The sequence below is a fragment of the Maylandia zebra genome, linkage group LG10 (genome assembly GCF_041146795.1).
Source record: "Maylandia zebra isolate NMK-2024a linkage group LG10, Mzebra_GT3a, whole genome shotgun sequence".
In the NCBI taxonomy this organism is placed as follows: domain Eukaryota; kingdom Metazoa; phylum Chordata; class Actinopteri; order Cichliformes; family Cichlidae; genus Maylandia; species Maylandia zebra.
The window spans coordinates 32,310,337-32,334,236 of NC_135176.1; the positions used below are offsets into that span (position 1 = coordinate 32,310,337).

Genomic DNA, 23,900 nt, shown 5'->3' on the forward strand with positions numbered 1-23,900 from the left:
GAGCAGAAGAACTGTTCATTGTCTGTTATATCGGTACACTGACGGCGACACAAAGCTAACAACCCCCTTCACTTTTAACTACTTTAGAGCCCTGCTTTTTAAGCGTCGCTTAGCCGTTAGCCCTTCGCTAGCGGCTTTCGCTAGCTTTACCTTGCAGAACGACAGCGACGCGACACATGACGGCGGCTTTATGTCGCTTTTGTTTCGTGATGCTACAAATGACGGTAGCACATGTCTTTTACTGTGATATAAATTTTAAAAAAAGACTTTAGCATGAATGGTGCTTATATGACCATATACCCACTGCTTGCACACAAGACCTCGTGGCGCAACGGTAGCGCGTCTGACTCCAGATCAGAAGGTTGCGTGTTCAAATCACGTCGGGGTCATCCTGTTTTTTAAATTTCTTTTCCCTTCATAATTTTACATCAAAATTGTTAATTATTTTGGTTTTATCGAACAAACTCAAAGTGAAACAGTCACTAATTATGCGAATACGTAATGATGGCAGTATGTGTGGTGGACTTGTGTGACATGTATATAGTTATACCTATATAACTATATACACTATATATAGATAGAATTGTTGAATTGTTTTGAATTTGCATTGTTTATATTGTCTACTTTATTACTTAATGTTTTCTTTATTTTAACCTTTGTGTACAGCACTTTGTGACTGCCTGTCTACGAAAAGCACTTGATAAATAAACCTTACCTTACCTTATCTGCACTGAACATATATTTTAACTTCCACGTAGAGTCTTAAGGACATGGTTTATTAAGGTGGTACAGTAACAGGGCAGTTAATGTAAGGAGAGAATTTCTCCTGAATAACTCACTCTCCAGATCTGGTAACTAACCTCTCTCAATACACACTCAATGTCTTTCATGCAACACAACCAAAATAGTAACATTGTAACAGAGATCCTGAGCACATCACAATAAAATATCATACAATATAATTACTCACACACACACACACACACACACACACACACACACACACACACACACACACACACACACACACACACACACACTTTGAACTGAAGTGTTTTAATGTATGAGAATCACAGTGTTAAGCATGTAACCTATGTAGTTATAAGATTGTATATTATAAGATTATGCCACTTTCTGTGTAAGATTTAATAATTAGGATTTATGTGCAATGTTTTACCGTGTCATGACCTATTGTGAAAAGCCAAAGCCAAAAGCGTAGCCAGTCCTGACTGGCCTCTGGCCAGGACCTTGGCTGCTACCTGAGCCTGCAGCTGTGTTTGGCTGGAGGACGGGTGGGAAAGTTACGCTGCAGCAGGGGGCGGGGATACTGGTCCCCATATATTAGAGGACCAGAGGCGTCCGTCTCTGTGTTGCTCTGCTGTCTGTGCTTAAGGCTGTACACCTCGGGGGTTTGCTTTGCTTGCTTTCTGCTATGTGTTATCTTGCTATACCTTGTATGTATTTTCTTGCTGTTCATATGATTCGGTGTATTAAACTCTGTTCCAAGAATTCTGGAATTTTTCCAGAGCATCTGTTTGAGTACCTTGATTTTAACTGGATCTAAAAAAGTTGGATCTCCACATCGTTGGTGGGAGAAGATATCAGGATGGCTTTAAAATTTGCAACCACAGATGACTGAATCACCAAAAATTACATAAAGTGTTTCATGTACATAAAGCACATGTGCTGTGCAATGGCCTTTATTTTCTAATAAAAGTAAATTACCCAGTGAACACCTCGAACTGTTTTTTATACTTTATAAAGCAATTTACAAAAAAAATAGAGGTATGACAGTCAGAGTCGCGTAACATGTACACTTTAAATAGGACAACAAGCAAATAAAAAGGTGAGGTGATGCTCCACAAATGCAGGTATTTACTTATTCCGAAACCTTTTTTTTGTGCTGATATTTGGCATAAATTAAAAATAAGCTTACAAATTACAACAAAACAAAGCATTTTTACCCCCAGATAACTAATAAAAATGTGCCAAAGACACGGTTATTCTTTTATCACCAAAGTTCCAAATTTACATGTTAATGGTGCAGGTGGGTCAGAGTTTCAATACTGCTTATAATCATAATAAAATTTAATGGTGTTATCTTTGAGATTAACATCTACAGCAGACAACCTGCTATTCAGACCTGTTTGTGAGGGGCAGCCAATCAGAAGAAAGCAAAAAGAGGAGGAGCTAAAACAGCTTATGTTAGACAGAGGAGTAACTTAGGAGCTGCGCTCAAGCCCAGTGTAAGACAAACAGGCATTATTTTGGACTCGAATCATACAAAGCTGCTCTGGTAGTCCAAAGATATAAAACATGGAGTCTTTAAAAGATAAAGCTCTGAAACAAAATGTACTGCTGCCTAAAGTCAAACCACGTAACTTTACACTTGTCATTTACTCTGACCGTCCATCTGCTAGAAAATATGGATTATTACGCCACTGAAAACAATTCCAGAAAAACACGTTTCGTCCTAAGAAGTGAGGAAATGTTTGAAAGGCTGAATTAAAGACGTGTTCACAAACCAATGAATAACTTACTGACACGTGGCTGCTTTTTGGTCTTTCCATGTGTTTGATGGCAGTTAGAAAATCATAGTACATTTCCAGCCCTTTTATCCACACCTTGTAATATATCTAAAAACTCAAAACATGAAGGTCTTCTAAAACTAGGACTCTTGTTAACAAAACGGCTCTGTAAGGATTGCTCCGTCAAATCTTTTTTGTGCTAGCTTGAGGAGCTGGACGGTGACTTGTGGATGCTGACTTTCTTGCAGGTGTTGTCGGTGCAGCGCTCCAAGATGAGCTCTGGGCTGGGTCGGGGAGGGATGACCGGCGCCTCCTTCTTTAGCTCGCTCTCCGAGCTGGTGCCGGACATCTCGGGAATGTTATCTGTGAGTCAGAAACAGCAACACGAGCAGGTCAGCCCGGGGTTCGAGGAATAACATTAAAGACCAAGTTCACACTAACTGAAACAGAAGTGTCACCAGTTGTTTGGTTTTAATGGTCTGGTTGAGACTCCTGTCCAGAGGTGGCACAACTTTATCAGAGACATTCTGTAGTTAAGTAGAAGTACAGATACTAGTGTTAAAAAATACTCCAGTAACAGCTGAAGTACGTCACTTTGTTTCGCAGCATGTTTCATAATATAACTCGTCTCAAATGTGTTAAAGCAAACAAGCCTGTTTCAAAAATGTAGGGAAGAAAAGTAAGAAGTAGTCGGAAGACAAACTACTCAAGTAAAGTGCAGATACCTGAAAAGTCTACTTAAGTACAGTAACATATGTATTTGTACTTCATTACTTTCCACCTCTGCTCCTGTCAAATATCGTCCTAATTCCGAATTTGTATCACAAGAACTGTTCATTAATGTATTTCCAAGACTCTTAACACGATGTTTAACCACCACAAACATGTACTCAACCTTCGCCCTGAATTCAAGTCTACCTTTAAACCCTAAAACAAGCTTCCAATCCCCAAACAGGCCTTTGAAGGAACCAAAACGCTCTAAGGTTTACTCTGATGGTTCTAATAAAGATAGCTGGACATCTCAGTGGATCGTTGGCCTCCTCCTGGGACTAAAATGTTCCAGTATTATGAAGCAAGTTTGAATCCATATTCAACCTGTCAAAGATTTTTATGCCTTTTGACCTTCCTCATGCAATCGTATGTCTGGGCTTGGTGTTGGTAAAAGGTCTCTCTGTGGCTGAGATCTGTACATGGTTTTTATGAAGTTTTACCCATTTAATTCCCTTCATTCTTATTGGCTGAGGACTGTCTAGTTAGCGCTCTCTGTTGCGCATCTAACTCGGTTGTAACAAACCAACCATTTTGTTGCAAAATGGGATTACGAGGAAGTCAAAAATCCTCTCAGTTTGGCTCTGATGTGTTTTTATACATCAAATTACCTGCAAGTGATGCAAAGGAGCACAGACTGATGTCCTGTTAGAGAAAATTACAAATATGTGGAGATTTCCAGTGTGTGTGAACATTTTTAGTTCGATTTCCATCATGTGGAGCAGATCGCGTACGGTTTCCCACATACATCCCCCTGTATCAGTTTCAGCCATGCCTCAAAAGCTTTCTGTTTGCAGTAGCATATTTGCTTTGACACCTCTAAAATGAACGAACTGAAAAACAATTAATTTAACAAAAGAAAGAACAAACAAAAAAACCTTTTAGCATTTTTTCAAAGACTTTAAAAGAGTAGATGTTCAAACATGTGAATACTGCTAAATGTATTTTTTATTTACTTCAGAGATTTTAAGACTTTTTAAGACAGTGGTGGACACGTGGTCATTACCCTGGTTCTTCCTCTCCTTCAGCGGGGACTTTGCTGCATTCTTGGAGTTCCTCTGTGGTTCGCTGAGCCGGCTGCCTTTCTGCTGGAAGTAGCGGCGGCTGTTCCGGCGGTAGGTTTCCTGGCTGAGCCGCTGGCGAGACTTGTTATGAATGCTCTTGGCATTTCTGATGGTCGATCTGAGGGAGATAAAGGACAGGTGGTGGGTTTGTTAAGTGTTTGGAACAGCTGCAAGCTGCAAAAAAGGTGAGGTGATAGACTTTGTTTCTTCTTGGGTGGAAAACAGTTTGCAAAAGTTTAGTATTAAATCTGAGGCTCTTGGAAGATTTCTTCCCCTGTAACTGGTCCTTTGACTCAAAAGGTTCAACGTCCCCTGGATTAATGTATCCTGTATTTTAGCATTTATCCAACCTGTATCCATCGCTGAGATCAAATATTTAACCTGAATCCCTCAGTCCTCAGTGTTTTAACCCAACTCATAATGGGCATCTGGGGGTAACTGAAGGTCACATAACCTGCAAATTGTAATTACACAAAATTGGTAATATTATCTGTTTTTATTACATAGCTGCTGATTTCCTGTCAGCTGTGGCAGATTAAAAAGCAGAAAAATGACCCAGACACCCAAAAATAACTCCTGCAGAGCATTTCCTGGAATTTCTAACTCTATGAGCACATAAGCGGACCATAAAGCAACAAGGAGAAATGAACTCACATCCTGAGGGTTTTTTCACAACTCACTTCCCTTTAATCTGATGTTACACAGTAAAATGCCAGTATGAGAATGGAGGAGGCACTGCAGACCTGGCAACAGAAACCAGCTCATTATGTATTTTAAGATGAGGCACAGACCTGCGAGGTGGTGGCTTCTGCCCACCGGGGTTCAATCTCTCTCTCTTTCCGGCCTTTGACAGGAACAAAGAGGGGAAATATCCAGTCTCGTCTCCTTTCCTGTACAAAACAGCCGTTTAAGAGGAAAAAAAGGTTCAATGAACTTTACAAATGTGGAATTAGTCTCAAACAACAGCTTTTCTTTAACTTTATAACCCTACAGTGCAGCATGTCTGAGAAATACACATTAGGCAACCTGCTTTCTGAGTTGAGCTGAGTGTATAAAAATATATTTTTTATAAACTGTCTGTGCAGTCTGTATGGTGTCATACAGAAAGGGGATATCCCTCATATGTTCATCTCAGGTACACAGCTATGGCTGTAGGCTGTCTTTTTAGGAGGACAAGCTCCAGGAGCTGGAGCTGGAAACAAGCAGAGTGGTTCCATGTTAAAAACTGAGACCGGTGTCGAAGTACAAAAACTCTCTGAATCTGTGTTTTTTATGAATGCAGAGTCTGTGAGATCAAGCGTCTGTTAAATGTACTGAAGGGGCTCTGAAGTGAAGGACTCGTCGTACCTTACGACCCACCACCCGTCCAGTAGCTTGTGGATGACCTCGACAGTTTCACCGACCTCCAAAGAAATCTCGTCGTCCTGCTCCGCCTTGTAGGCCTGGATGGTGATGTGCTCGTCTCCTGCAGTGACACACAGCATTTTATATGAACGTGTGCCTAAAAGAAAGAGTGCCACAACCCACGGTGGATTAAAACCAGAGCTTCTTGCCTTCGTAGTTGGGTTCAACGTCCTCGGCCTCGTCCGGTCCATCCAGAGGCTCCAGGTATGACGCGGGAATCCAGCCTCGCTTTGACTCATACTGGCAGAACCACCAACCTGATCACAGCAGGAACATCAAGCGTCACTCAGTAAGGCTTGAAATTCGAGACCAACATAAATTATTCAGCTAAGTGTTTACTGAGGTCAGCGTTAAAGTGAGAAGATGGGTTGTTTTCTATTGGCTTAAAAATAACCCCCCCGGTGGCCATGAGGAAGAATGCACATTCAAGACGCTTCTGCACTGGCTTCACCTTTCAGACCTTCTTTTATATATACGGTGTGTGATACTGTGACTGGAAATACTGCAGATTCTGGACCAAAGTGGCATAATTTAGAAGTAGGAAACAAGAGCTGAAGTAAAAGTCAGAGTGGTAAAGGTGGTATTTAGATGTCTGTGTAGGTTTTCAGTCATCCGGGTCATGCTGAGGAGCTTGGACTTCCTTAAGTTTCCTGAGGATGTTTCGTTGCTCATCCAAGTGACTTCTTGGATGAGCGACGAAACATTTCTCCCACTGAAAACGTTACGTCCAGATAAACAGAATCAACCTTTTGGGATTTACTTACCTGGATGATTCAGCATGCATCAAGACAGATCACATAAAACTCTACTTAAACCAATTCGAGGCGCAATCAGAGCAAAACTTTTGTTTTCCTTCTGCATCTGCAAGCTACTTTGCAACCTCTCCTCCCCCCCAGCTCCTCTTTTTCAGGCAGTGTCACCATAAAACTTGACTAACTGTGCCGTAACACCAACTTCCTGTTTCTCTAGAATTTATCATCACTGAATAGTAAATCAACAACAACAAAAAACATTCAGAGTATTTGTATCTTTTCATTTCCCCTAACATAGGGATTTAAAATCTGTACCTTTATTATAAACTCTGTACTATGCTGTTTTACGTTTTGTCTTTTTTACCTGCAGACATGTTTGATTATTGTTGTTTTTCTTTTTACTGAAATTAAGAAAGAATGTGGGTAACTAATGTATGCGTAATCCCAGTGAGTCAAAAGCTTTCCTCTAATATCAACTCATCGCACTGACTTCTTTATATGGTCGTTTACTGCAGAGACAGCACGACCAGGAAATGATGGACGTGCTGCTCATAAGAAGTGCCCTTTGGTAGGCTTCCTTTTAAAGAAGAATCAGAAGAAACATGCAAAGTTTTGGCAGGCCAGAACTAAAATGTATATAAAAACCAGATGTGTGGTAAAAATCACTAGTCACTCGAGAGGTGGGGCTAGCAAACCAAATAGCAAGTCTTAATTTTCACCTGATGTGGTTTATAGAAAAAACAAAACAAAACAATCACTGGCAAATAAAAATTTCAGGGAAAAGACGAAGGCTCTAAAATTCAGAATAACAAATAAACTCTAAAAGATTCAGTTGTTTTATCACCGTTCTCATTTTTCTCCACGATTTCCACCAGGTCACCGGTGTGCAGAGTGATCTCATACTTGGTCGACTTTTCGAAGTCCGCAATCACTCTGTAGGTGTCCAAGATGATGGGGGCGGAAATCTCTGAGAAGTCAAACACAAGAATCTGTTTTAGTCTCATTAAAAAGACCTGCAACATCTGGATGATGATGTCTTCCAGTTTCTGAACATGTGCCCAGTAACCGTGTGGCCAAAACAAATCACACCCAACTTTTGTTTTTATTAAAACATTTGATCAAAGAGCTCACAGTCTGTTTAGAAACAGAGTTATGAAGGACAATCTTGAGGTGGGATCAGGAAATAGACACGTTGGTCTCTCCAAGTTTCTTTGCAGCCCACCTTTTCCTCAGCTCCTCCCTTTCAGGGTCTCTGATCTAATCAGTGTCACATCTTTTGTCTGCTCTGTCTTGTGCTTTCCTTCACCTTTTAGAAGGACATGGCTGCCATCACACCAAATATAACTGCTGCTTCTGACCATAGTGGTCCTGAATGAATTACAGAATGTAACACGTGAATAATAGAAGGCTGTGAGTGTGAGTGAGTCTTACCGGACGCCACGTCTCGAGCCTGGTCTCTGGACACCAAAAAGGTCTCGGCTCTTTTCAGTCTGAGGAGGAAAGGGTCATTTATACATCGTTCTATGTTTAACTGCCGTAACGTAAACAGAGACGTGCGTGATGTACTGACGTGTTTGGGGCAGGCGGGTTTTCATCCTCTGGTCGGACCTTGAAGAAGCTGGAGAGGTGTTTGCAGCGGGAGATGTGAGGCGGCAGGCTGATGACCTTTTGGCAGTACTCAGCCAGGGTGCTCTTCGTGGTTTCTCTTGACTTCTCGCTTTCCCATAACCACCGAGGAGCTGAGGACAGAAACACAGTCTGTGTCTTTGGGGTAATGTTTTCTATAACAACAGGAAACTGTTGTTCAAAGATCCATGTTAGGTCCTCTTTTATGCTCAGTAAATGCTACCAACTTTTCACTGCTAAACTGATGACACTCAATTTTCTGCACCTGCAATAACTGAGGAAGAGCTTCCTGTTTGGATGATCTACAGTCAGTGTAAAAGATGCAGAGCCTGTGGCTGCAAAGAGACATCCAGCCTTGGCCTCAGTCAATGCTTTCTGTAGCAGAGATGTCATCCATCCATCCGTGCAGGGCTACTGAACTATAAAATGTCACCCCCCATGCTGCTTAATGCCGCATTAAGCAGACAGATGGGTTTTTCCACCCATCTGTCTGAATTAGATGGGTGGAAAAACACGAGTGGTTGGATGGATGCTACGAGATGTGCCAAGTTGTCAGCTATCTTTAGGAATCGCCTTCTTAGTGCAAAAATACTATATTATACACTGTTAAAAAAAACATTGTAAAACAACGGTAATATTCCAGCAGCTGGGGCGCCAAAATACGACCGTGAAATAACAGAAAATAACTGTCCCATAAAAATACGGTTATTTCCAGTAATGAAAATAGAATTAGTTGCGCTAATTTGACGTGGGATCTCGCCTTTTTCAAGTGCCGCTAAACATTAAATCAGGAACATGTTAATGTGATTAAACCATGAAACCATCTATAAATAGGAAAAAAAAAACATCTTAAAACAACGGTAATGTTCCAGCAGCTGGGGCGCCAAAAATACGACCGTAAAATAACAGAAAATAACTGTCCCATAAAAATACGGTTATTTCCAGTAATGAAAATAGAGTTTGTTGCGCTAATTTGACATGGGATTCTGCCTTTTCCAAGTGCTTTTAGACATGAAATTAGGAACATTTTTACGCGATCAAACAATGAAATTACCTATAAACAAGGTCACTGAATGTGGAAATATGAATCATAATACGTAAATGTGCAGAAATATACAGTTAACCGTTGGTTTAAGTAATAATTGATTACTCGGAGATCTCGGACTTTTGCGAGATTTTCCTCCCATGTCCCCTTCCGTAATATTACACTATTGACCTGTGTTATCTTCTTGAATTTTTCATACATTCGACTAAAGAAACGGGAACAGACGATGTGTTTGGAGACAGACTGCTGGTCCCTAAAGAACCTATTTAAAATTGGTTCTTTGCCAAACTGTCCGTTTTGTGGACACACATCAGTGGTTTATTTGAGTAAGGTGCAGTTTTATGCTTTAATGAACTTGACTGAAACTGAGTAAGAAAGCAGCCAATGTTCAAAATGTTGAAAGATCTTCAGAAAACCTGGAGAATGGCTTTAAACTACAAGAAGGTTTGGCTGTTTGGAAGCAAACGAAACATTTGCACTGTAAAAAAAACATAATATATTTACAAGATATATTTAAATATATTTATACAGATGCAGTTTTGTCTTGTCCTTCACGTCGCAACAGCTGTTTTGTAATGAAAGTTTCCTAAGAGGGGTGTGTAATGTGGCAGTTCTGTTTTCTTTGAAGAGGAACAGAAAATGACAGTGAAAACGAGGACTCGCATGTTTCTGTTTAAAATGAAAGGATCCAAACTTCCAAAAATCAGACGGGAAATGCCCTAAAATGTCTCTAAAAGTCTGCACGTCTCACAGCTGCTGTCTTTGCACGCTGTGACCAGTCAAAGTAACCTGTGTGTTGTGTCACCAGTGCAACGCGCTGCTCTGACTCGTGTTGCCATATATTCTTGGGAGAATTAATCACAGTTCTCCCACTTCTTCTTTTTCGTAACGTATTTTTTCTCCTGATTTCACTGTAACTGCTGCTCAAGAGCTGCATTTAGACACCGGCTGATTTCAGCTGTGTTGCGTTTGGGGGAAAAGCAGAAGTGAGCCCGGCCGCAAGAGGCTGATAATCACAGGTGCTTCCTGAAAGCGGAGGGGTTTTACACAGAAAAGATACGACTGGAAATTATTCTTTTAATACTACTCCGTGGTTTCATATGATTACCTGCTGAGGTGTTGATTTTGACCTCTGCAGTGTTACATATAAATAACTTACCTACAGTAGGAGAGCTTCCTCTTTCTTACCTGGCAATGAGGGGATGATTCTGTCTCTCTTTTCTATTTGACCGGACTCGATGGGAAACATGTCCTTCAAAGATTTCTGTGATGAAAACAAAATATTTTTGAGCTCTGACGACTGAACTTTATTTTGTCCAAACGTTACTGAGCAGAGCCTTTATTTCGTGGTGCAGATGGACTTACGTGGAAAGTGTGGATTTCAGGATACGTCCTGTAGATGAGCTTCTCTGAGAGGTCGCTCCATTTCACCATCAGCATGTACACCTGCACACATTTAAAGGCACAAACAGAGGAGCTACTTTCACAGTTCATCAGACGTTTAAAGACTCTCGACCCTCAGAATTGAACTCGGTGCTGTTGGTGATGTTAAAAAAGATTCTACACTCGGTTTTTTTTAGGACTTTTTAGGGCAGCAGAATAAGATGTTTGCAGCCTTACGTAGTGCTGACTCGGGAAGAAGCGCTTCTCGTAGCCCAGCAGCTCCAAGTGCCTGACGTAGATGTTCTCCATGCTGAGAAGCAACACACCAGCGGAGTCCAACTGAGCTGAAAGACAGACGCGAAGCTTTTATACTGTGTGTGTGCCACGGCAAGGCTTACTTCCTCTTTGTGAACATTTCAACAATCAGAAAGAAGGAAATTCTGCTGCTTTCACTTCTCAACTGTAATATAATTTTTATGATAATAATTAAGAATAACGCCTGTGTTTGTTATGCTTACAAAACTAAAACAGAGTACAAGTGCTTTCAGATTTACTAACGCTGGATGAATTATTGTAAAAGCTGAAGGAGTCACGCTCCAACCTTTTTTGAAGAAATGCTGAAAGTTTCCCTCGTTTGTTTTTCACAACCTTCCAGAAAGGGAAACACAAACTCCAGCAGCTGATTGTGTGGGCTTTCAGGGGGGCTTTCAGATGAACTTGTGACATGCCAGAGCTCTTGCAACAGGACAGGAGGAACTACCACAAATCCGAAAGAAACACAAACAAACACACATGGGTGAAGTCACGTACTGAGAGGCACGTGGGTCTGCTTTGCCCACGCTTTTCTGTTTACAGTGAGAAGGTAATAAGTGACGGTGAGATAAATTTAGATGAATGAGATCATTTTCAGGCTGTTTCATCAGTAATGGGGGTCATATTTGGAAAAGGCTGATGTCGCTGCTCCATGTGACACATCCTCAGTCACATTGCTGTCGCTCAGATCAGGCAGGACCAACATCTGAGGCTGAATCAGCTACACACGGTATGTTTCTGTGGCTTCGCCTACCCTAACACTGGGGGTCACACAAAGTTGAACCAAGGTGAAAGAGGTGGTTTTGGCAGCATCTGATCAATCAGTTATTGATAAGTGTGCTGGCAGCCGAGCGGGAGATTTCACAGAGGAAGACAAGAATACACTGTGGGAGAATCTGATTATTACCTTTATATAAACATTAAATTAATGTGTTCATTTTTGTTTCTCCCCTCGGTGTGGTTTAATACTCTGAGAATAAAGAATAAATATAAAACGGTGTATAAGAATCTATATTCAACACAGCCCGGCAAATATGTCTGTGAAGGTTCTCAGTCATCCAGGTCATCGTAGTCAAAGGAGCTTGCAAAGAAAAGCGTCTGGACTCCTTTAAGTTGCTTGAAGACGTTTCACCTCTCATCCGAGAAGCTTCTTCAGTTCTAAGGTCAAATGATGCAGATGGACTCAGCAGTCCATCTGCATCTAAAGGATAAAGGACACTCTTTCGAGGATGCCAATGTTCACATTTTGGACGGAGAGGACAGATGGTTTGAAAGAGGAGTTAAAGAAGCATCTATGTCTATCTCCTTTGTCCCACACGCCATCAGACTGTTTAACTCCTCTCTGGAGGGGAGAGGGAGGGGAAACAGGAGGACAAAGGAGGGGGGAACAACTAAGCTGTAGTGCCTCTTCACCTCACTGTGCAATACCTTGTGCAATACTTTTGTAAATAGTCAACAGTGCAATAGACTCAATACTTGAAATGTGCAATTCACTTGTATTTTTATTTTTATTCCTATTTGTTCTATTTATCCCCTTCGTATATTTTATTTATATTTGTCTCTGTATTTATATATGTGTGTGTGTGTGTATATATATATATAATATTCTGTAACTGTAACTTCTGTCGGTGCTGTGCTTTTGGAAACCGAATTTCCCAGAGGAACCCACCCGAGGGATTAATAAAGTTCTGTCTTATCTTATCTTATCTTATCTAATCTTATCTTATCTTATGTCCACTGTGAGCGACCATCTTTGAACAGAGGCGGGGGTTTACGACACCAGCTGTGTCCCATCTATAATCCAGTTTTGAGATCCCTCCCCAGACGCCTTAACGCCCACTCACATCCTGGGCCATCTGACCTCAGGAAATCACATGACAGGGTGGGGCCAGGTTTCACAATGAACACACCTGAAACTCTGGCTGATTGGGACCCACACCCAGTTTCACACCTTGGCTCAGGTGATTAGAGGATCATCAGGGGGTCCTTTTGTCCTTCTGTGGGGGGTCACTCCCACTAGGTTTATATCTGGGACTCTCCACCATTTGACCTTAGAAGCTTCTCGGATGAGAGGTGAAACGTCTTCAAGCAACTTAAAGAATTCCAGACGCTTTTCTTTGCAAGCTCCTTTGAGTCCGGCAAATACTCTCACAGCCCGTTTGTCGTCTTTGGAAAACACGAAGAAGGTCTCGCACTTTGGACTTTAGATCGTTTAATTTTACTACTATAGAAATGACTGCAGTTAACGTTGTTTCTTTCTTGGTAATACATATTTTTGGCTACGTCGCCAGCTTACACTAGCAGTTTCCGTAGTGTAGTGGTTATCACGTTCGCCTCACACGCGAAAGGTCCCCGGTTCGAAACCGGGCGGAAACATCTTTTTTTATTGTTTTTCTTTTTTATTCTAGATTTTTTCCTCATATTCAAAAATATCATACATATGTAGGTTATAAAAAACTAAATAGGATGTACCGACATGTTTCACAAGAAAAAAACATCAGTGTGATGTCCACGAATTACTTTAATTTTGATCACACAGCAAGAAACAGCGCCCCCACAAACACGCGTGTGGCCACAAATATATTACACCGGTACTAACAACGTTGAAAGGTTTAGTACATAAGCAGCGAGGTAGTATTTAATAAATAAGGTTATACAGTTTCACATTGGTCTTCCTATGACCTTTCATCATCATCATCATCTTTATTTATGAAGCACTGTAAAACAACCACAGCTGACACAAAGTGCTGTACATTGGAACTAAATAATAAAATTACATATGATATAAATAAAAGAAAAAAATAAATAAAAGTAACATATTTAATTTGTTAGTTAATAATTAATTTAATTACAAGATAAAGTAAGTCTCAGTGAGGCCAATAGCCAAAGAATAAAAATAGGTTTTAAGATGCGTTTTAAAACAGTGAAGAGGCCTCTCTAACGTGGAAGGACAAGTTAATCCATAATTTAGGAGCGACGATAGTAAAGGCCCCATGGCCTCTGAGCTTCCTCCTGGATCTCATTACTTCCAGAAGAAGATGGTCAGCTGACCTAAGAGACCGACAGGGTGTGTAGGCACGACGAAGCTCAGAGAGGTAAGGCGGAGCAAGATTGTTAAAACATTTAAAAACAAACATAAGAATTTTAAAATTAACTCTAAAAGGCACAGACAGCCAGTGCAGGGAGGCCAGGACAGGGTTGCTCTCTTTTACGAGAGCATATAACCATAGCAGTGTACAGTTACAGCAGATGGGAAGAAATTAAAGCATAGATCGCTGTTTCGAGGCGCTGCCTAGAAAGAACCAACTTCGCTCTTGCCAGTCACCTTAAATGATAAAAACCGAACTTCACCACTGCTCTAATTTGTCTGTCAAACTTAAAATCGATGTCAGTAACAACAGGTTTAAAAAAACACACTTCCAAGGGTAACAAATCCACAGACGTGGACTCACGTAGACCGACACCTCTGTTTTCTTTTCATGCATATTTAAAAAGTTTAATGTCATCTCGACATGTCAAGATGACATAATACATAATTGTATTATACATAACCTGTCACTACATATTAAATAAATATATTATTTTATTGAGATATCATCATTTTGTCGTCATTTTATAAATATAGCCTTTTCACACATCACATAATACAGTGTTTTATAAAAAACGCGTCTTCTAGCAATAAGTGTTTCCGCCCGGTTTCGAACCGGGGACCTTTCGCGTGTTAGGCGAACGTGATAACCACTACACTACGGAAACGCCTGATGCTGAACGACCTAATGGAAAATTATGGCGCTGTTTCCACACTTTGTGGCTCTCGCGGGCTGCCAAACCGAAATGTATCAACATTGTTTTCACAAAAACTCAGTGCATATAAGCATACTCAACGTTTTCAAAGGCAGCTTAATGTTTATTATATTCTATAATACCCACTAACTCCTGTAAACTCGTAATATGCATTTTTATTTATTTATTGGTGCTATTTTTAAAATTCACACCATCATTTAAATTTGGATACCCAAATTAAATGTTTAGCTGCTGGTAAAAAAACTACTCAAACAAGTGCTGAGATCATTTCTATGGTCCAATCATTTTCTGCCTTCTCCAAGATAATCAGCCTTTACTGCATGCTTTACATCTCACTGGTCTTCTGTCTTTCAGACACTCAGCCATGCAACCCACCTCCCCACTCTGGTGTGTGGAATGACCAGGGTGATGAGCTCCAAGCCTCCATCTTCATCGAGACTCTGCAGGGTCCTCTCCTAACTGCTTCGATGGCTGGGATTGTTTCTTCTATAATGGGTCATCTGAGTTAATTGCTAGATGGTTTAATTTATTTCTGTATTTTAATAAATCATGGGCAGTTTTTCCACATGATCCCTCCTTATTTAACTATTTTGTAGATAATCTAATTAAAAAATATCAAAGAAGGGCAACAAGGTGATAAGAATACAATTTTAACTGCAAGCATGCATTCAGTGAGAAAAATGAAGCTCCAAATCACTGATGACAAACAGTTATTAACAAGGAAAACTGCTTAATACCCGAGGGATCACTTTAAAGTAACAAACAGAAACACAAGGACTGTAGTCACATGTCCAGGGCAAGATCCTGATCTCTGAGCTGTTCTCCCGAGTGTGAATATTAAATATAAAACACTATAAACACACCTTTGTTTTAAAAGACCTTCCCCCAACACATCCTTCAACCACGCACACACATTTTTTGTTTTCAAACTCCATTGCAGTTTATTCCACACCTCAAAACTTGTGTAAGCGATTAAACAAATAAAAGTTAACTGCAATGAATTACACTTTGCAATTATATAAACCACTAACTCTTTTGAATAACAGCAACCAGGCTGTCTCAATGCGGTGTGTGAGTGTGCACGGCAAGTCTGCATGTGTGACTGCGCACGCGCACACATTGCACTGGGACAGCCTGGTTGCATCATATTCAAATTTTTTTAAAAAATCATCCTTAGTAGTTGACGTCTAACTTTCAACACATTCCACGTCTGGTCCAAGTTTCATAGATGTCTACTCTAATATTCCACATAAAGTAAAGGACAAGTCTGCTTAAATTTAACAAATTTCAAGGAGTGTAAGAACATCATAAAAAAATATATTAAAAAACATCTGTGATCGCTGACATGAATTTCTCAACAGATTTCCTCAACAGATGCATGAGTCAGGATCTGTGTCCTGTTTAGCCTGAGAAAGTGTCCTTTAGTGTCACGGTTCTGGGTCCGTTGGACCCGGTATTTTGAGTTTATTATGTTTTGGTTTATTTTTGCATTATGGATTGTTTTCTGATGTTCTGGTGCTTTGTTTATTATCATTATGGATCTGTTTCTGTTATTCTTGGTGAGGGATCAGTTCTTAGGTTTTGGGTTCTCATGTGTATTGCAGTTTCTGTTCAGTGTCTAGTCCGTCTCTCAGTGTCATGTCTGCATCTGGTTTAGTAATTCTTGTTTCTTGTTGTGAAAGTCTTTGTCTTATGTTAGTGTGTGCAGCTTAGCTCCCCCGTCTCGTTAGCCCTGATCTCCCCCAGCTGTGTCTCCCTTCTGTGGCCCATTCCCTCATTACTACCCTGTGTATTTAAGCCCTGTGTTTTCCCATGCTCGGTGTCGCGTCGTACCCTCAGACCCTGCCTGTGTGTTCCAGTTAGTGTTGTCATGTTTTGGTTTCTGTTTTGTTGGTGCCAGCAATAAAGCTGTGGTTTTCAGTAGTGATGGGCAGATGAAGCTTCATGAAGCACTGAAGCTTTTCATCCAATTGGTTCACCCCAGCACAAAGCTTCTTGAAGCTTCATTTGCTCTAGTAGGACACCTACTGGACATAAAAATAATAGCTGGCATGAATTTGAAGAGTGTGGCATTTTGCACACAGCCTGTAAATGTCAACAACAAAAGGAGTGTGTAAAACATGCATTTTGTATTGATGGCAGTATACTTTGTATATTTATACTGGCAGTATGGAAAATGATCATTTGGAAATGCTTAAAATGGAAATGATCATTTACTGTGAGGTGAGGTGTGGTTGGGGTGTGGACAGTGGTGGTGCTTTTGTAACATTAAGGTATGGACAGCTACACTCCTGCCTGTTCACATTTTATTCTGTAAAAACTACATTTCACTGCTTTTATGACCTTTTTAGTGGGGAGAACATAGCTAGGATTTAATGATTTAACAAATCTTTTGAATCCTTTGTCCTCCACAATGCTAAATGGCTGTGAGTCCTCAATCACCATGGTAACCATCTATTCATCTATTGGAGATTGTTCTCCTGAGGAAAGACAATAAAGACAAAGCACAAATATAAATATCACACACGTAACTTATAACAGTTGTATAATATTGTTATATCATTTAGTAACATTACAGCATGCTATATTATCATTGCATTTGATGGCTCACCTGGTCTTGCTCCACAATCGGTGTCCCCCTTATTCTCATGCAAAGCTCTGTAGTGCCTAAACATGGATGAGGTGTTGTTGTTATATCCCAGCTCCCTGGCACATAGCAAACACTTCACCTTGTACAAAAGTAAAGCCGCGTAACATAAATTGTATTGCACCATCAGTATTATGAAAATACATCTTCTGTAGAAATTTACATACCTTGTTGGGAGGAATAAGATCAAAATGTTCCCACACAGGGGAGGACATCCTCCTCTTCTTAGCTGGCTCCATTCTCTCCTGACTTTCTCTTATAAACCTCCAAACTGTCTCCAAACTCTCACTAACCGCAACTCTCCATCAAACACCCACATTTTTGAATGAAGTCTGAGGGTTTATATCGCTGTCATATCTCGCGGCAAAGTTCGAACCACTTCATGAACCAGTCACGTGGTACAGCCGGGCAGCGAGGCTTCGGACGTCATCATTTTCAGCTCCTCCCATAAATGAAGCAAGCCTCGATACGCGCATCGCGGAAACGCTCCCTCAATTACTCGACACAAGCTCCGAAGCCTCGATACAGAACGTCCCATCACTACCTGCACTTGGATCCACATCTCCACCTGCCCGCACACCGAGCCCTGACATTTAGCCTGTTAGGCAGAGAACAACAGTCCGCAGCCTACGCAGGTGGCCTTGAGGAAATGGGCAGGAGAGACAGTTCTTTCTCGTTCTCGTATGTCTGGGAAGAATTGTTGTTGTTCTCGTCGGCGCCAACCTTCAAGTGTTATCAGCCTCGGCCTTCAAGCTTCCAGCTGGCGTGTCCATCACTGGTCTCCAGGTGTATCTCCCGTTTCAAAGCCGTGAGTTCCTCCAAGATCTTTCCCATATTGCGTTCAGTAAGAACAGTCTGAGTACTCGCAGCTCTTCCCACATTTTCGATATTAACGACAGGCCTTGTGGGGTTTTAAACAGCATTCACCACTTTCTTCACTTTCCGATAAGCCAGGGCCAAGCCAGCTCCGATCAGCAAGAGGCCCATTATCATGGTTCCAAATAGGTAGATGTCTTCAATGTCCTTCATAGACAGTCCCGCTAGGCACGCGAGGTGCCACTTCTGCCACCCGTCCATCGTGTATCCAGCAGGGAATGTCCCTCCAAGACACTCGGCCTCTCCCAAACCCAGGCTTCTCGTCGAGAAGAGAGTTTCAATTGCATTAAGGGACCAGTTGATCAAATCCAGTTCTTCTTCTTTAGGTTTTAGATAACAAGAGTGAGAATGAGAGGCTCTCTCAGGGTTACAGTTAGATGAGACTAGAGAAGGACAAGCAGCAAGCAGGGAAGGAGGGGGTGAAAGATGCATCTGCCTCCTCCGAGAGCCAAAGCAGAAACAGAACCAATAGATTATTAAAATAAAACAGAAATATATACCTGTACCTGAGTCTGTCCAGTCTCCAGTGTGGATCCTTCAGTCCAGCCTAGAGCAGTTCCACTCCTGAGTCTACTGGACCAAGCTAAGGTCCAGCTCCAGCAGATGGGAAGGGTTAAAATTCAGAGCTGATGCCAGAGAAGCACATCCTTCCTCGGTAATCAGCCTGCAAACACATCAAGCAACATAAATAAACAGACCTTTGTAAATGGACTGGTACTTATAGCACACCTCTATGAATATCTGGTTCATAGGAGATCAAGTTGCCTTTCTGCAGCTGCCCAAAAGCCAGTTTTCCTGCTCTCTGGACTCCAATGTGAATCTGCCTCAGCTTCTCTATCGTGCTTTACCTTCATCACTTTGGCCTGAGCCATGAGGAAGTAAATGTATATTTCAGTCAGTGCCTTTGGCAGCTGTCCCCTCTCTATAGTATTTAATACATCCCCCAGAACTGCTGCAGAACAGTGAGATGTGGCACATGATGTGGAGGCTTCGTGACATCCTAATGTGGGAGAAAAGCTCTGCTGGCCTGCTCTTCATCTCTGAATCTCTTCCTGATGTAGTCCTCCTTCTGGGTGTCAGTGAACCCCCTGATCTCTGTGTTAGCACTGTTTTCCCAATGCCATCCCTATTCTGACTGGTTTATCTCTTCCAGGTGAGCCTTTAGAGATGTCTTCTTGTATGATTGTTGTTTCTGGTCTGTCTGGTTTCCTGGATGCTGTTTCAATGTGTCTGACCTCTTGTTCATCATTGACCTTTGATGTCTCTCCCTGTGTGATGTTGAGATCTGTGTACATCTGATTCAGACGGGCTGGATTTCCTGCTTTAGCAATCCCCTCAAACAAATGCTGGAATGTCTTCTTCAGCCTAGATTTAAGTTTGCTATTCCAAACTGCTGCAGAAGTTTCGAAAAAGAAAAAAAATATAAAAGCAAAGAGTATCAAGTGTTTTAATAATACACACAGGGTGACTGTGTTTGTGGTCTTTCTTAAAAGAAAGAGTGTTTTAATTATGTTGGTCCATATCTTGAGACATTAGAAAGTGTTTCAAGAAATAGTCTTACTGTACTGCAGATGGTCACCCAGCTCCTCCTGCTTCATTCTCCTCAGGAACTGCACTGCGATCTTCAGAAATGACTGTCTGTTGCTCCTCTGCTCTTCGTCCTCACCCTGCAAACCATCCTCACTCAGACCCTCTGAGCATTCTGGCTCACCTGGACTCTTCTTCAGCTCATTTTTTACAAAAGTGAAGATGCCGTTCTCTAGCAGCTGCAACAGAATACTATACGAATGAACCACTCAAACTGGAACTGTGGAACATCATAGCCATGTAAGAGCTCCTTTCCCCAAATTTGAAGGCTGGGTCTGGTGTACACTTTGTGGTCCCATATATCTCACAATTCATAGCGCGGCGGTGGGTGTGGATGTTTTTGTTGGGAAAAAACGACGGATGCCTGAAGCAGGGCGGCCAAAGAGTAAACTTTTGAAAGTACTGAATATTATGTCACTTATTTATGTGCGAATGTTTAATAACGAAGAACATTAAAGCATTACTGTTGGTCACATGTCGGCAAAGTTATGTGACATTAGCGATGTTTGTACTTGGTTTTAAAGCTTTTACTTTAAAATATACGCCGTTCAATAGTTGACTTTAATCTTACAGAGAATGTGATGTTTTATGGATAATTAACGTCAGTCATATATCCACAAACACAACAAGCTGAAAGTCAGTGATGCTGCTCGGTTTGCAGTCCTGAATATCACGGCACAAGCAGGATCCACTGCACTGTTAATGTGAGCTATGTTATAGAGATTGAAAATGTGACATCATTCAGGGGCAAAACAGCAAAGGATTCTGGGAACGAGAGGCAAGCAGTACTAGCGCACGCAGGCTTTCACATGAAAACAGTCACACAGTGATAAAAAAGAAACACAAAAATGTCAAGAAGCCGTTGTATTATTAACTGCAGTAGCCGGTCGCATGACAGCCACGAGAAGCCGACGGGTAAAGAGATCGGTTGTTATCGGATTACGTCGTTGAAGAGAAATTGTTCGAGCCATGTTTCCGAAGTAACAAAGCTGGATTGCAGCCATTCAAAGACCAAATATAACGTCCCAGAACACTTCAGCTAACATCATAGTCTGCTCCAAGCATTTCCACAAAGGTCAGTCTGCTGTTGTAGTTATTACGTAATTTATCATAACATAATTGTTGATGTAGGTTAAAAATAAGTCTTATATTGATTTGAATTGAATTCGTTGCGCTATGCTGCTTTATTCACTGTGGCTTTGCAGGCTAATGTTTGCCAATTTTTTTTGATGTGTTTTATAGAAAAACAGCCTACACAATGCTGGAATGCAATCCAGACTGTGCCCCCTCTATCAGCCTGGGTCAGACCGAGTTTAAAGATGTGAGTGAAGTTGGCCCCCCACCTTCTTCAAATCCAACAAAAGTGGTATCAAACGTTTGTGCTGGTTTGTGCTGCAGAAATTTTTGTTTGTGCTGCTATCATTTTAAAGATATTAATAAAAATTTCTAGAGGTCATCAGAGGTCAACCAGCCCCCCCACATTACCCAAATCAAACAAAATTGATGTCAAACGTTTGTGCTACGTTTGTGCTGGTTTGTACTGCAAAATTTTTTGTTTGTGCTGCTAACATTTTAAAATTTTTAATAAAATAACGTCTTGATGCGTGCTTAATCATCCAGGTAAGTAAATCCCAAAAGGTTGATTCTGTTCATCTGGATATTTTCAGTTGGAGAAACGTTTCGTCACTCATCCAAGTGACTTCTTCAGTCTCAGCTGACTGCAGGTTTCTCCAACCTTATAAACAGTACATTTGCATAGTGAAGGAAACTAGCGCCACTGAATGAACAATGTGCTGGGAGGTTAGTTCCATGATTGTTAGTATGCAAATTCTTATGACCATTGATCAATGACAACTAATCAAAGCCTACTGATCAATGGCCATGAGTACCATTCACAGAAAGTGGGGAATGGCTACAATCACAGCATTGTAAGATGGCAAAAGATGTACCCTTGGGCCCCCCTTCTCGATCCAGAGATGGTCAGCATCCTGACAGCCCGATGGACGAAGCTGTCTCTCAGTCTGCTGGTTCTGGCCCGGAGGCTCTTCAGTATCCTTCCTGATGGCAGCAAACTGAAGACGCTGTTGAAGGGATGAGTGGAGTCACCTGTAATGGAGAGGACCTTCCAGATAGGCAGGTGCAGTAGATCTCCTGGGGAGGGAGGCAAGAGAGGTCCCCACAATGCTCTCGGCTGCTCTCACTACCTGTTGTCATTTTTTCCTGCAGAACCCAGTGCAGGAGTCATACCACACAGTGATGCAGCTGGTGAGGATACTCTCAACTGTGCCTCTGTAAAAGGTGCTCATAATGGGGGTTGAATCTCTTGTGCTTCTCAGTTTGCAGAGGAAGTAGAGTCACTGTTGGTCTTCTCCACATTCAGGGACAAGTTGTTGTTGCTGTACTACTCTGGCAGTTGGATTTGAAGAAGGTGGGGGGCCAACTTCACTCACATAGTTTAAAGCTGCTACCACAGCGAGATTTGATCGGTGAAGAGGGAGAGTGAGCTCAGAAAAAGTGATATTTTTTACTGTAACAACCACAAACATGTTTAATGATCATATTTCATAACTTTAAATGCAAATATAAATTGTCAATTTTAAAACCATATGCACAAGTTTCATGAGAGAGAGAGAGAGTGCGCTTATGTTTTTTGTTTGCTCATAAGCAGAGCGTGCTCGCTGCGCTGTCCTTAGACAGTAAACGTGACGAAACTATTGAGGAATAAATGCTGCGTATATATTGTTTATCATGACTCTGGTTTTACTGGCCGATCAACACAGTTTATAAACTGGTATATGTCACCTTGTTGCTTTGTCTTTAAGTGGTCATGTGATTGTCTTATCACGACTACTTTATTCTTCCTCAGTCAAACAGCAGCACTCATGTGATTGTTTTGCCCCCTGAGATCCAGGTGTTGTGCCAGAAAGTGATCGTGATCACCGTCCGTGGGAGCGCAGCTGCTTAAAGCCGTAGCGTCTAGATTACTTACAGCTACTTCCGTGCAACTACAAGTAACGGCCGTTAGTAACGCCGTTACTTGTAACGCTATCCCTGAATACCACACATACTGGGACTTACATAACTGACCTGGTATGAAACCGATGAAACTGAATCAAATCCCCTTTGCCCTGGGTTAGAGCAAAGGTACACTAACCCTTCTATATACACCTTTAAACTCTTGAGTTTAAAGGTGTATATAGAAGTATTGTGTATATAGAAGCTGCTTATATGAAGCTGCTGCACTGAATTTATATTTATTTGAAACAGTTCTTCTGGGAGAATATACCCACACTGTTCCAAAAAATAGTAATGTCAAAGTATTTTACTGTGTAGTTTACAGATGTGTACTGGTTTTCTAGAACATCATTACATTTACATAAGTAGACTGTGATCTGACACGTCAAATGTAAAATAACATAACATCACTGTAAATGTAATAAAACACAATTTACTTGTTTGTTAAATATATTTTGTTGTACATATGCATATTTAGATCGTAAAAATACATTCAGAAATGTCTCCCATCATGCCTTGGGACATGTGCTGCTGTTTAGATGTTCTTGTTTTATTGTTTATGGTTACGTTACTTTTAACTGTTATCTTGAATGTTGTGTTTACGCCGTGGTGCAGCGTCACTGACAGTTGTTGTTTTGTAGAGAGAGTGCTGTACCATGAGTGACTTCTGTTGTGCTGTTGTTGAACCTTGAGGCACATAGTAGCACGGCAAGTGTTTTAATAAGGAGCTCCCCCCTACCAGCTTGGGGTTAAATAACAAGCTCAATCTCTCTCTGTGAGCTTCTTTGTTAAGATTTCTCTGCATGACACAGTGTCAAACATTGCACGGACACGCTGTGCTAATTATATATTTTGAAAAAGAAATGTAGAGGTAGGAATTGCAATTAATATAAATAACATGACGCTGAGCATCGGCCAATGAATGTGAACTAACAACAAGGTCGCGGGTAACGCTGCGACCGTAGGAAAAAACCCTAATATGAAGGTATTTTACAGTAATGTTCTGTTCTTGTAGAATATCATTAAAGTTACGTAAATAGACTTTGACTTCACATTTTGAATGTAAATTAACGTTAAATCACTGTAATG

General features: G+C 41.1%; 1 protein-coding gene and 3 non-coding genes across 4 annotated transcripts; 2 read left to right on the forward strand and 2 right to left on the reverse strand.

The window, feature by feature from the left end:
- Window positions 1–317: 317 nt before the first annotated feature.
- trnaw-cca (transfer RNA tryptophan (anticodon CCA)) lies at window positions 318–389 on the forward strand. The gene has a single exon. It is a non-coding gene; the product is annotated as a tRNA-Trp (tRNA).
- Window positions 390–1,734: 1,345 nt separating this feature from the next.
- On the reverse strand, window positions 1,735–10,901 carry ncf1 (neutrophil cytosolic factor 1). The gene is made up of 11 exons (XM_004556856.4): window positions 10,808–10,901; window positions 10,553–10,633; window positions 10,376–10,451; window positions 8,087–8,255; window positions 7,948–8,006; window positions 7,361–7,483; window positions 5,914–6,021; window positions 5,708–5,825; window positions 5,152–5,250; window positions 4,303–4,478; window positions 1,735–2,891 (listed from the first exon to the last, which is right to left on the reverse strand). Exons 1-11 carry the CDS (start codon window positions 10,877–10,879, stop codon window positions 2,728–2,730), a joined length of 1,245 nt encoding a protein of 414 aa, XP_004556913.1. The 5' UTR covers window positions 10,880–10,901; the 3' UTR covers window positions 1,735–2,727.
- Window positions 10,902–13,185: 2,284 nt separating this feature from the next.
- trnav-cac (transfer RNA valine (anticodon CAC)) lies at window positions 13,186–13,258 on the forward strand. The gene has a single exon. It is a non-coding gene; the product is annotated as a tRNA-Val (tRNA).
- Window positions 13,259–14,565: 1,307 nt separating this feature from the next.
- Window positions 14,566–14,638, reverse strand: trnav-aac (transfer RNA valine (anticodon AAC)). The gene has a single exon. It is a non-coding gene; the product is annotated as a tRNA-Val (tRNA).
- Window positions 14,639–23,900: the final 9,262 nt, after the last annotated feature.

What these genes read in the sequence shown, in the direction of transcription:
- ncf1 (XM_004556856.4), bottom strand. Translation starts at nt 10,879, where the DNA reads ATGGAGAACATCTACGTCAGGCACTTGGAGCTGCTGGGCTACGAGAAG. An exon ending in AATCATCCCCTCATTGCCAG is followed by an intron (nt 8,256 to 10,375) that starts GTAAGAAAGAGG and finishes TTCTGTCCTCAG; the next exon opens with CTCCTCGGTGGTTATGGGAA. An exon ending in GAAGGAGAGGAAGAACCAGG is followed by an intron (nt 2,892 to 4,302) that starts GTAATGACCACG and finishes TCTGACTCACAG; the next exon opens with ATAACATTCCCGAGATGTCC.